This window comes from Musa acuminata, chromosome BXJ1-2 (assembly GCF_036884655.1).
Source record: "Musa acuminata AAA Group cultivar baxijiao chromosome BXJ1-2, Cavendish_Baxijiao_AAA, whole genome shotgun sequence".
NCBI classification, from domain to species: domain Eukaryota; kingdom Viridiplantae; phylum Streptophyta; class Magnoliopsida; order Zingiberales; family Musaceae; genus Musa; species Musa acuminata.
In genome coordinates this window covers 32,708,016-32,720,474 of record NC_088328.1, presented here as the reverse complement: position 1 = coordinate 32,720,474, position 12,459 = coordinate 32,708,016, and the positions used below count along the sequence as shown (strand labels likewise).

The window sequence follows — 12,459 nt, the reverse complement described above, 5'->3', positions numbered from 1 at the left end:
TACTAAAACTATGGAAAAGAAAAACATTATTAACAAGTTAGTCAACACGAAAAATAGAATCATGTCAGTTACCTAGTTTACTATTTATACACTGTAAAATGCAATCATAAACACCAAAAGATATTTGTCTAGGGGCTGTTAAAGCTTTAACATATTTAAAAGGATATCGTCCTTGTTTAATATTGAAAAGGAGCATGCACCATCTGATCAATAGGTTACTGTAACATGTCCCAAATAGACATTTAAAAAAAAAAATACAAAAAACTTGTCCCAAATGAATGGGTCACCTTGCTGTGAGGGACCTTAGATCTATAAATTTCTTGTTTGCCTGATCTATCTGTTTAGGCTGACATCATATGGGCCAAATATGGGTTACAGACCCCTTGATATATAAATTTTCATTTAAGGCATGCTTGGAGTGGGTGGTTGCTTACCCAATCTATGCATCTTTAAGCCTGGATTCTCTAAAATAATTGGAAATGATATGTTGGAGCCTTTGTATCACTGAAAGAGTTAGAACCAACTTTCTGTTTATAGAGTATTATAGTAGTCAGTAAACAATATGTAGTCAGTATTATAGTATCTTGAACCTTTTGTTTCTGTTGACTTGCATTTTTGGTAATTTTAATAGGTTGCCGAATATTATTAGTTGTACTAAAGAAGTATTCCTGACCAAAAAGCTTCATTTTAGTCATTGTCCTTGGCAAGGTTAGGTTTCAATATTTAGGTTTTGACAAAGCATGCTGACACTCATAAACAGTGGCGACTTGAGCACTAGTCTGACGTGGAGTGTTGTAAACGTTAATCATGTTTGTTCTCCATCTTGCTTTCTCAATGGGTATTAACAACGATGATATTAGATGTGGCAAATTAAGTTTCCATACCATACATGGCATCAAAACAACTTTAATCTCAGTGTGCATATCAAATTGTGTGTTTGCTATAATAACACTGTGCTGTGACCTAGAGGCATCGAGAGAAGGGTGGAGGTAGGTGATTGCAAGTGAAAGCCACGTCTCAATGCAATCATAAGAAGCATTTTATTACGGTTAATACCAATACTGTCGCTCTTCTTCGTATGCAATCTGGTTCTCGTAAGCACTAAGCAGTAATGCAATTCTCTCTCTGTGCAGTTTGAAATAGCAAGCTCAGCGGCTGCATGGATCAGTGTGGAATGTAAATTCTGTAGTTTCATCAAGGTGCTTAGTGGTGAGCACGCCAACGACGATAGTAGTGGTGAGTCTATGTACTATTTTGTCTTTCATAAGTAATGTCCTTAACAAATTTGTTATACTTATCAGCCAAATCCTCGTAAAGACAACTCACACTCGGATGCTAAGTTTTCTGTACTCTGCTTCGATGCTCCGAGTTTGGAAGTAGGCATCCCCACCACCATCACCGTAGCAGTTTTGAGGTCGAAGATGTTGATTACCGTAGCAGTTTGGAAGTAGGACGAGTTATCTTCAGGTATGCATAAAAACAAATTAGCAAGGAACTGGTAAACACTCTTTAACACTGTTATCATGATCTGGATTCTCACTCTTGCAGGGAAATTAGTCAGGCCCAGATTTTATACATATGCATATATATCTTTTTCCAACTAGAATACGGATGTTTTGATATATATATATATTTCTTTTTTTTTTTTCTGTACCAGGATGAGAAGTTGGTGATGTGCTGCCTGGTAATATACATCCTTGAATTAAACATAAATTTATTATTTGGTATTCTTGGCACTTTATGTTAATTGTCTACTATTTGTTGTTATAATTAATTTATACTATGTACATATATCAGTGTTATTGATTTACTATCAGAAAGAAATAGAGTACAATTAGCTGAAGAATTACTTTGTTATACGAATTAACATATGTCCAACCAAAGCTATACATAAACGTTGTAACGATAGATAGTTACCTTCTTTTATCAATTATTTATGTTCCATGGTTTCGATGGTAGTAACATTCGTATCGAGATGCATCTGCACAATGATACAGAAAAATAAGATAAATGTGCTACATACTATGCACATACAAACAAATAGACGTATCTACGAAACGATCCAGAAATATAATGCCTCCTTGACATAGAATTTAATTTTCAAATAGCTTATCATTATGATATGAATGATAGATAGATATTATAAACGTAAAGGCATGTTAGTTTATGTAATTATATATATATATATATATATATATATATATATATATATATATATATATATATATATATATATATAAAGATTCCGATCAGCTATGAACCCTTTTAATTTTATTTAATTTTATTTTATTTTTTGTTTAAAAGAACTAAAATTTAATTTCTCACGGGGAGGGGAGGGGAGGGGACTTTTTTTTAACCGTATGAATTATGATGGGAGAAAAACTTGCTTGGATCCAATAAGAAATGGTAACTGTTGGATTCTGAATCGGACGGCATCCCTTCCCGTCGTCGTCGATGGTGAACGGATCACGGATACCCGACGATCTTCGAACTTATGTTTCTACCGCGACGGCCTACTTGCATTGCCATTGGCGGTCGATTGCGGGGTCCGAAGGCCCGGGTGGCCGGACGACTGGATTCTGATCACCGTAGGTGAGATTAGGAAACCGAAATTTGGACGATTTGGAACGATTTTGAATTTTTTCGGGCTCTTTGGCATCAGTTTGGTCGACGGTATATACACCGTTTGGTATCGGGACCTTTATGTTTGTTTCCTATGACGATGATTCTGATCACCTCCGGTGAGAGTAGGCAAACGAAAATTTCACTATATGAGCCCATTTTAAATTTTTTGGGCTTCTTTCACCCCAATCTGGTGTGCGGTAAGGGCACCGCAGGTTTCCGTAATCTTTTATTTATTGTCCTTAAGATCACATCGAGTGAGAATAAGAAACAGAAATTTGAACGATTATAAATTATCGGGCGCCCCTTTGACGCCTTCTAGCGTGCGGTAAGCGCCGCTGTGCGTGTTCCCAATCCCGTTTCCTTTGCCTTTACGTGACTCGTCCGTGGGTTCTGCTCACCTGCGTGAGAACAAGAGATGGCGATTTAGATGATTTTGGGTCACTTTACCAATTTTTGGGCCTCTTGGATACCCGTCTGGTGTGCGGTAAACGCACAGGCAAGTCGCGTGAGCCTTTCACTTCTGTTGTTCGCACGGTCTTCTTCCTTAAGGTGCTAAAGTAGATGGAGGAGAGTTCATCTCTCTCTCTCTCTCAAGTATCCCATGGCGTGTCGATCAACATCTCTAACCACAGTAAGCGAGAGAGAGAGAGAGAGAGAGAGAGTTATTTCGCGTACCTGCGTCGTCATTGGGGAAAAGTGGGTCCCATGGGACCCACCGGACTGAGTTGTCCCAGAGGAGAGACGACTGGCTTTTATGGACTGTGGGTGAGAATAAGACACCGAAAATTTTGGACGATCCGGTGGGACGACCCCCTTGTCCTGGTTCTGCTCACCTTCGGCGAGAATAAGAAACCGAGATTTGGACGATTTGGGACAATTTTGGATTTTTTTGGAGCGCTTTGACAACCTTTTGGTGTGCGGTAAGTGCACCAGAAGATTCTGGTCACCTGTGGTGACGAGACGAGACCGACATTCGTGCCATTTTACTGCCATCTTAGAATTTTGGACCTCCTTGACGCACGCCTGGTGCGCGGTAAGAGCACGGGCAAGTCTCCGTACCCACACTTGTGTCTTTCTTGCTAGATTTTTGAGTCCCATCACCGCCGTTGGGAATAAGAATTCGTAATTTGACGGATGTATAGCAAAATAATGTGACAACTGTCGCCGTGCGGTAAGCGTGCCGCCAAGCAACTCGTCATCCTCGACAAGTACGGAATCGATCAAAGTGCCATCCTGCTGTAAAACTCGCGAAGGAGAGCTAATATTCGTATCCGACGACCAGGAATGAATCAACAAACCAAGCACGAATAATTCAGACATGTAATCTCAAACGAATTCGAACCAAATAACAATAATAATAATAATAATAATAATAATAATAATAATAATAATAATAACAATAACAATAACAATAACAATAACAATAACAATAACAATAATAATAACAATAATAATGATAATAATAATAATAATAATGTAACAAGAGAACCAAAAGTTTGGTTATGCCATTACGTGGAAGCCTATCATACATCGTGGAGAAACACAGAGACCAAATCGAAGGTAATTAGCAATTACCAAACCCCAAAGCTGTATCGAGGCTGAAACAGTACACCAAACATGATTATTACAACCCATAACGTTGATGCTAATCTGTAGTGTCTTTTTGTAAGAAGTTGGATCTACTGCTTGACAACAGTCACGGGGCACGCAGAATTGCTCACTACATAGCTGCTTACGCTCCCCAAGAGCGCCCTGCGAGGACACGAGAACAGGTCGTGCCTCAAAAACATGCTAATTTGCATTATTTTGGATAATTAGATGAAATGAAATAATGACCGAGCAAGTTCACCGTTTCAGCTTGCTGAGTCCTCTGCTTCCGACGACGAGACAGTGCAGTGGGATCTTGTCGATGGCTTCGCAGAGCAACGCCTTCGGGTCACCGTAGTATATCTTCGCGACGACTTCAACCTGCGATGAACAGAACAAAGCATAATTAATATACATGAAGCACCAGAGAGAGAGAGAGAGAGAGAAGAAGAAGACGAAGCTTACCCCTCTCTGGTTGGCCATGTGGCGAAGGATCTCGAGCGTTTCCGAGTCGGGTGTGACGCCGTATTGCTTGCCGATAAGGGGATCTGCGAATTCATCCAAGGGAATAAAGGCTGCAAGGATGGAAGGCACTGTCAGATTACCTTATGTCCCTGACCCGCATCTCTTGTCTGGATGCGATAGATAGAAAAGGCGCTTCGACGCTCGTGTTCTTGGCGTCATGCATGCGATACTAGTTTGGGAGAAGATGGAGAAGGCATACGTGAACCAGCACGCTGCCACAGGTGAGCCATTCCTTGCTCATTCTGGAAGCAGGAGTTGACATGGAGGAGGACGACCCGATCGCCTCCTCTCACGAAGTTGTCTGAAGCCCATCTCAGTGCCGCCTTGCTGCATGCAGAGAAGTCCACCGCCATCCCCACGTTCCTCTGGCACGCCATCCCGACGCTGCAACCAGTGACTCCAAACTAGACCAAAGAGTGATTAGTACGATAGAGAGAGGAAGCAGCAGCAGCAGCACAATATAAGGATAGAGAGACATCCAGGAGTCTTCAAGTTGCGTCAGATTCTGCTGTGGGGCAAGATATCTTGCTTTCCAGTTCTCCTTTATTCTTCCTTCGATGTTTATCTTAGACCCACAGCTGTTCATCCTCTAGAATGCACGAAACATACAGTGAGCAGATAAGAGGCAAACAAAAACCAGCATAAGAAAAGGAACCACAGAAGATAAGATTCGAAAGCGATGTTTTTCGCCCGTGGTTAAGCTCTCCAGCGGTTGGTCATCTGCATCTTACAGTGTTAGGACGTGAGAGCATAAGATCGAACACTTGATGTGCATGCATATGATGAATCCTTGGTCGTTCTTGATTAGTCTCACTTCTCGGATGTACCTGATGATTCAGAAGCATATGAACACCTGCATCACTCGTTAAAGTACAGATGGAAAGTAGGAATGGCATTTTGCCTCCCAGCTCATGAACACACACCAAACACCGACTTCCTGGATCAGATAAGATAACCGCCACCAAGCTTACAGTCCGACGCATACTTAGTGAACGTAAGCATAGTCTTAGTGAACGTAATTTGATACAGCAGGTAGAACTCAACGTCCAGTAGCTAAGAGCAAACTGGAAACACGAAAAGCCTCAGACAGATGAAACGACGATACAGGGGAATAAGGTTGATTAGATGCGATCATCATAGCATCACAGGCGGTTGTACATTGCGATTAAGCCCTTCAGTTTTTCTGCTTCGGGCTTTAGGTTGTCAAAACTCATCGAGCTGGGAATCCTCCATTTCCAGTTCCCTAGCTGCAAAAGGATGCAGAATGGTGCGACACCTTGATGTCAAAAGAAATGAACTAATGGTGTCCTGTATTTTGTTTAAACTAGAGTGATTAGTCAATTAAAGCTTTAACCATTTCAGAAATGTCATGATGAAGAGGAAAAGATGAATTTACCGAAGAAACTTTGTGCAACTATTCTGCAACAAAGAACTCAATATAAGCTGATTCACCTGTGTTGCCGGAATGTTCATCCTAGCAGAACTTCCCAGACCGAGAATGTCTGGCATCGGTACAATAGCAGTCCGGGCAACCGAAGACATGGCACACTGAATCAGAGACCACGAGATGCCAGTGCCCTCGGCAAACGAAAGGTACTTCTGGACCTGTATGAAAAAGCATCAAGACATCACAAATAACAAAACTAGAGAATGGTGGTCCAATCCATGGTTTGATGCAGCAAGAGACTGAAAAGTGCTTACAGTATACTTCTCCTCCTCCCCCAAGTTTCCCCACCAACCGAGGACCTGGAACATTCATAGGATAAACAATGAAATTTAAAGACAAATTTTCGAATGGATGTTTTGAGAAATATCGAGGCAAATGGCAGGTTTATAGATAAAATGTTCTTGTTCACAGACAGAAAATGCAGAAAACAAAATTGGAGTCTCACTGTATCATTATCATGAGTTCCAGTATATACAACTTGCTGCGGTTCATGATTATGAGGCAAGTGCGGGTTGTCTGCATCACTTCCAAAACCTGGCCAACCAACAGCAGATGAAAAAAATAACATTTAACTATCTGACTAGAATCATACTGCATAACAAAGTATGTTTCCTTAGCTGATTTGGAGGAAGCAAAAGGGAAGATCATGTGCCCTACAAGCAAGGAGAGATTATTGTATACCAAATTGGAGAATTGCCATTCCAGGAGCATCAATATCTTTCCTTAGTTGAACAACATCCTCCGTTATTACTCCCTAGAATTAGAAGTATGTATCATGGATAAAATTACAAAGAAACTTTAAAATCACATGTGATACACAGAAAGATAAGATGATATGAATCTCATGTGTTATTGTGACATGGTGAGGCATACCAAGTCCTCAGCAATTATATCAATGTCCCCAACAGCTTCGAAGACAGCATCAAAAAAAGCTTTTCCTGGTCCAGCCTACTGTCAACCAAATAAGACGTACACTATCAATTAGTGTTCTAGCAAGAAAGGCATGTAACCTATTAAATCTGTGCTTACTTTCCATCTTCCACACATTGCCACTTTAGATTCTGCATATTTACAAATTTGAATAAGTCATCAAGAAATGTTCTAGTGAGACAATCTATCTAAATTTATGCTTAGCAATCCACATTTTCCTTAACATGGTGAGGAAATAATAGTCATCAACTAACTAGACCTACCAGAAGGGACAGCCCAAAAGCCAGAAAATCCTCGAAAATGATCTATCCGAAATTCATCATAGAGATCAAGTGCACGGTTGATTCTTTTTATCCACCATGCAAAACCATTCTCCTCCATAGCTCTCCAATCATATAAAGGGCTGTCATGTAGATAGAGAATCCAAAAGAATTAGTGTATACACTATATTTTTGCTTCAATAAAGTAACGAATAGAAAGCAAAATTAAGTAAGCTCCTGTGGTGGTCCTTGTTCAACGTTCCACTAATCAAGACAAAACCCTCAAATTAACTGCATCTTAATAAGCACATAAGACATCGAATCCCACCTCTGCCAGTTCTTTTAAGAGCAGTTATGTCATTGAAAATTGATATTGGATAAATCATCTATGCATGACATATATTCTTCTAAATCAATATTGGCATGGTATAATACATAACAGCATGGTGGATCATAATATCTATCCTAATCCATTCTTAAGCTTAAAATGAACAGGATAGGATCTCGAAGCAAAAAAAAAGAAAAAAAAAAAAGAGAGAGAGAGAAAGCAATATATTACTAAAAATCTCTCAAATCTCAATAACTATCAAAAGCATGGATATAAAAGAACATTCTCAATGTAATTAGATACTCTAAACTCTAAAGTAGTGTAAGCTAAAAATATTTGGTCAGTGAACTGAATGCAGGGAGGCAATACAAAGAAAGAAGAAAAAGGGATTAGATAAGAAGATATATTCTTGAACGAATTTGATGTGCATGTCGTGTAAAAAGACTCATGTCCATCAAATAAATGACAAATCAATTTCATTATCAAAGAAGTCAGGAACTACTCTGAGAGGATATAAATATCGAAAGAATCAGTCTGTCATGGAATATTAACCTGCCCCACAGTTGTCCTGTTTCACTGAAGGCGTCAGGTGGCACACCACTTACAAGAATCGGAAAACCACTTCTGTCCTGAAGCAGAGAGAAAATGAGTAGTAAAGACGAGCACCTTAGCCAGTCTGATCACTTGACCATGTTAATGGAACATACCAGCAAGAATGATTTTCTATTAGCCCAAACATCAGCACTATGATAACCCACATAAATAGGCATGTCACCAATTATCTTAATTCCCAATTTTCGTGCATGCTGACGAACCTTTTGCCATTGTCTTTGGAACAAGAATTGTTGAGCAACAAATATGTCTATCTGCATGATGAAGAACATACTCCTCAGATGACATAATGGAAAATTAATTTTGGTTGTTTTTAACTGGCTATAGAATCACAAGGTACTTACAAAGTCCTCATGCTTTCGGTACACATCTTCCAAAGCTCCAAGGTGGCGATTTTTTAAAGGATTGGGCCATTCATTCCAGGAAAATGCATTAACATTGTGATCAATTGCAGCAAAGAGAGCTGCATCTTCAAGCCAAGCTAAGTAGAATGACACAAAATATATTTCAATTATGATGATAAGTAATTCAATCCACAAAAACAAAAAAGAGCTGCATGTATCATGTACAGAGAAAAGATTCATGTAAATATACTGTTCTTCCAAATGCTGGTTTTATTATATTAATATATGAACCAGTTATGGATCTTAGTTTGACTTGTAATATTACCATCCAACATGGCTCAAAAGCAGGAAAAAATCCTAGCCAACCATTTTGGACCTTCTGATGTTATTGTGGTATTATGTGGTCATGCCAAACTATATTTGTTCTTCCAACAAATGGTGAACAACTATCCATTACTGAGTACAAAAACAGTTCAGCAATGATGCTGCAAAATCAACATTGCAATGAGAAATGTTTACTTGAAATGCCAGGATCCTTCCGGAAATCATTGAGCTGCTGTTTGAGCTCCCCTTGGCTTAGAAGAAGCCGCTTTGCTGCCTGATAAAGAAATAGCATTTAGCCAAAACTGATCATCCACCAGAATCTCCCAATCATCATATAACTTAAAATTTTGTTAATTTCGATGGGTGTGATGAATAATTATGAACTATGCACAGATCAGGATAGCTAGCTCAAAGTTAAATTTATTAATTAAAAGGGCACGCATGTCCAATTCTAACCAGGACATACAAAAAAATGAGATGCATATTTAAAAATAAGTCATGATCAATTGCATAAATCTCTTTATGCCCTAAAATGGGTTTCATTTATTAAATCGGAGTATTTCACAAATAGGTCTTCCATGGAATAAGTAGATTCAATAATTTTGTATAATTGTTTAATGTGGTAACAGGGGTCCATAGTGCATTTCCTTCGATGAGGGGAAGCGACTAGTAACACTTATTTATGCAACAATGTAACTGGTGGTGGACTATATACAAAGCATTTGTGCCAGAAATATACTACAAAATCCTTTCTTGTACAAAATTTGGTGCATGAAAATCTAAGTGCTTCTGGTGGTGAAGTAGTAAGATGGCATAACAGTTCTTCTTAAGTTCAATTCAAAAGAATAATAACCTTAAAGGTGGTTCTGATATGAACAATTGAAATATATCAGCCTACAGATTTGTCTCGAAAACCTAGGTTTAGGAAAACTTCAACCAATCAGCTTATTCTCAGCCTATTAAACATAAATTGTCAGACAGTATTGAAAATTATTACACCAAAAGGTTAAATCCATAGAGCGAATATTGCACTCGACAATGTTCCTCATGCAACATCGGCCAAAAATGTCTAAAGTTATTCTACCAACCTTTGCTATCAAAGGGTCCTTTAAATCTTCAACTGTTTTAAAGTCAACATGCTCCACATCCCTAGAAATGAAAAAAGAACATGTGACAACATAAATGGGCAGACCCAAAAAATCAAACCAAGCAATTTGCAAACTCACATTGATTCTGGAAGTTCATTCTTCATCAATAAACCATCCTGGACTAGCTCTATAAGAGAAATCAGAAGGGTATTGCCACAATTAGCGTCCTGCAGATAACCATTCGATGGCACCCATGACTCAAACTGTTTTTGACGTAGAAAAAAATAACGACAAAAATTGGAACTGCAAATGCTAATCGAAAAACAAGTATTTCATGATCTTTCCATTTAAAATTGTATGACTACACGTACCTGGCCAGAGTAGGGTGATCCATCTTCCCTGGACTTCCTTCCTGGAGGAACAAGTGGTAAAACCTACAGAACATAACAAATTATATGAGTTTTAGATATTCCAGAGTGCTCTGTGAATGAAAATAGCTTTGCAAACAAAAATGGAACAGGAAAAAAAAAAAAAGAAAAAGGCCCACTTTGCCAATGTCATTATGGGAAGCCCTGATTGTACTTTATTAATTTGGCCAAGAATCACACCACAACCGTGGGACCAAACAAACACCTGATGCTAAGTTTCCAGATCGGGCAAGTTCAAGGCTTATTTAAAAAGAATTAAAGAAGAAAAGGATTTCTTGACATGGCAAATCCACCATCAGCACATAATGACTTTGAAGGAGAAAGAAACATAAGCTACCAGAATTGGGCAAGCGATCATTCCAAGTCCCAACTCCCTCAACATCAGCAACATCATAGAAGAAACTTCAAGAGTCACATAAAAGAAATCAAGGAACGGAATAAGACGATGGAGAGAGGGGTCTCGGACCTGCCAAACTGATGCGCCAGCTGCGTGGAGCCAATCCAAGAAGCGGATGGCCTCGTCGCCGAGATCCCCGATCCCGTGCGGGCCAGGCAGGGAGGTCGGGTGGAGCAGCACCCCAGCCCTCCGCCGCCGCCTCGGATCCACCGCCGGGAACCGCGTATCGTAGTCCTCTGGGAGGTCCTCCCCAGTACGGACGGCATTCGCCACCGCAGTGGCGTACGCCATCGGGCGTCGATCATGAGACCGCCGGCGGCTCCTTCTCCGGGAACGTTCCGCCGACGAGGATCGGATCGGCCGGGCGGGGAGCGAGAGGGCGGCGGTCCGGCGAGGGGTGATGAAGGCGGCGAGGACGCCCGGGGGGAGGGCAAATGCGACCTGGGAAAGAGCCATTGGAGATTGTAGAGAGAACGGCGCGCAAGGCGACTGATATAAAAGGCCAAAGATGTGACATCGTGTCGCGTGATCCTAAACCACCGTCTTCGCCAACGTCTCCCCGGGACTAGGTGATGTGCAGCTCACCTGTCTCGACCAAGGCAGGCAACTGGGTCTTGATGAATGGGCCCCGCGGCCTGAACCAACGTCGGGGATTGCCGCCACCTGGCCTAGTAATTAATAGAAACAGCTTCTCGCACCCAGGACAGGCACCCAACACACTTCCCGTGGACCCCATAGCTCGGACCTTGTTTAGGCCACCGCTCGGACATTATTGGGTTTTGTTTAGACCACCGCTCGCAGCTTGAAATCGAACCACGTGACATGTAAATGTTTTAATGGGGCTTTAAACCGTAGGAAACTCTACAATTTTTTCTTCTTCTTATTTTTAACATATTTCTCTCCCTATTTTGACATTACAAAATTATTTGAAGCACACCAATAGATTTGAATTTTGAAACATCTACTGATAATATATATAATTTTTTATCTAAATTATCTAAACATTTTATCCTCCTCTAAAAATCTAACATGCCTAATCATTGGCACTAAAGAAAGAAAAGAAAAATAGCATGCCTCCAAACCACAGCCAACTTTGGTACTTTGTTCTTGCGTGAACCGATCACCTAAATGATTGGCATCATGTACTAAATGAATGAGACACGAGTAGCAACATCAACACTCATCATTACCATCTATACTGAGATTCCCTCAAACATCCAATCAATAGTGAGAATTTTGTCTCAGTTATGTGCCTAGGGAGATTAACACTACAGTTCATAGAGTTGCAAACTTCTGTAGAGAGCCAAGTGCTCCAACCTCTTGCTGCACAGTTTTTGAATATGTAGCGATACTCTATGTCTCCTTTTTGTTTCAAAAAAAAAAAAAAAACACTCGTCATTACCCGTAATTTCATTCCTTTTTATGCAAGCGAAACTTGCAGTTCTCTTATTACAATATGTTTCCAAACCATGACAAATGGATTCTAATCACCAGTTTCTCCAAGGATTTTTTTTCCTGTGCTTATTGGATAGGTAAAATATCATAATTTTGGTCAGAATTAATA

The 12,459-nt window shown here is 40.1% G+C and overlaps 2 protein-coding genes across 2 annotated transcripts; both read right to left on the bottom strand.

The window, feature by feature from the left end:
- Positions 1-4,102: 4,102 nt before the first annotated feature.
- Positions 4,103-5,496, bottom strand: LOC135610729 (universal stress protein PHOS34-like). The gene is made up of 4 exons (XM_065105581.1): positions 4,937-5,496; positions 4,678-4,787; positions 4,475-4,593; positions 4,103-4,377 (listed from the first exon to the last, which is right to left on the bottom strand). The coding sequence occupies exons 1-4, from the start codon at positions 5,112-5,114 to the stop codon at positions 4,305-4,307; spliced, it is 480 nt and encodes a 159-aa protein (XP_064961653.1). The 5' UTR covers positions 5,115-5,496; the 3' UTR covers positions 4,103-4,304.
- Positions 5,497-5,649: 153 nt separating this feature from the next.
- LOC135610725 (4-alpha-glucanotransferase DPE1, chloroplastic/amyloplastic-like) lies at positions 5,650-11,384 on the bottom strand. The gene is made up of 16 exons (XM_065105574.1): positions 10,965-11,384; positions 10,442-10,504; positions 10,209-10,297; positions 10,071-10,131; positions 9,178-9,256; positions 8,659-8,795; positions 8,410-8,568; positions 8,255-8,331; positions 7,378-7,517; positions 7,214-7,245; positions 7,058-7,132; positions 6,866-6,938; positions 6,630-6,718; positions 6,439-6,483; positions 6,190-6,342; positions 5,650-5,984 (listed from the first exon to the last, which is right to left on the bottom strand). Exons 1-16 carry the CDS (start codon positions 11,349-11,351, stop codon positions 5,880-5,882), a joined length of 1,764 nt encoding a protein of 587 aa, XP_064961646.1. The 5' UTR covers positions 11,352-11,384; the 3' UTR covers positions 5,650-5,879.
- Between the last annotated feature and the right edge of the window lie 1,075 nt (positions 11,385-12,459).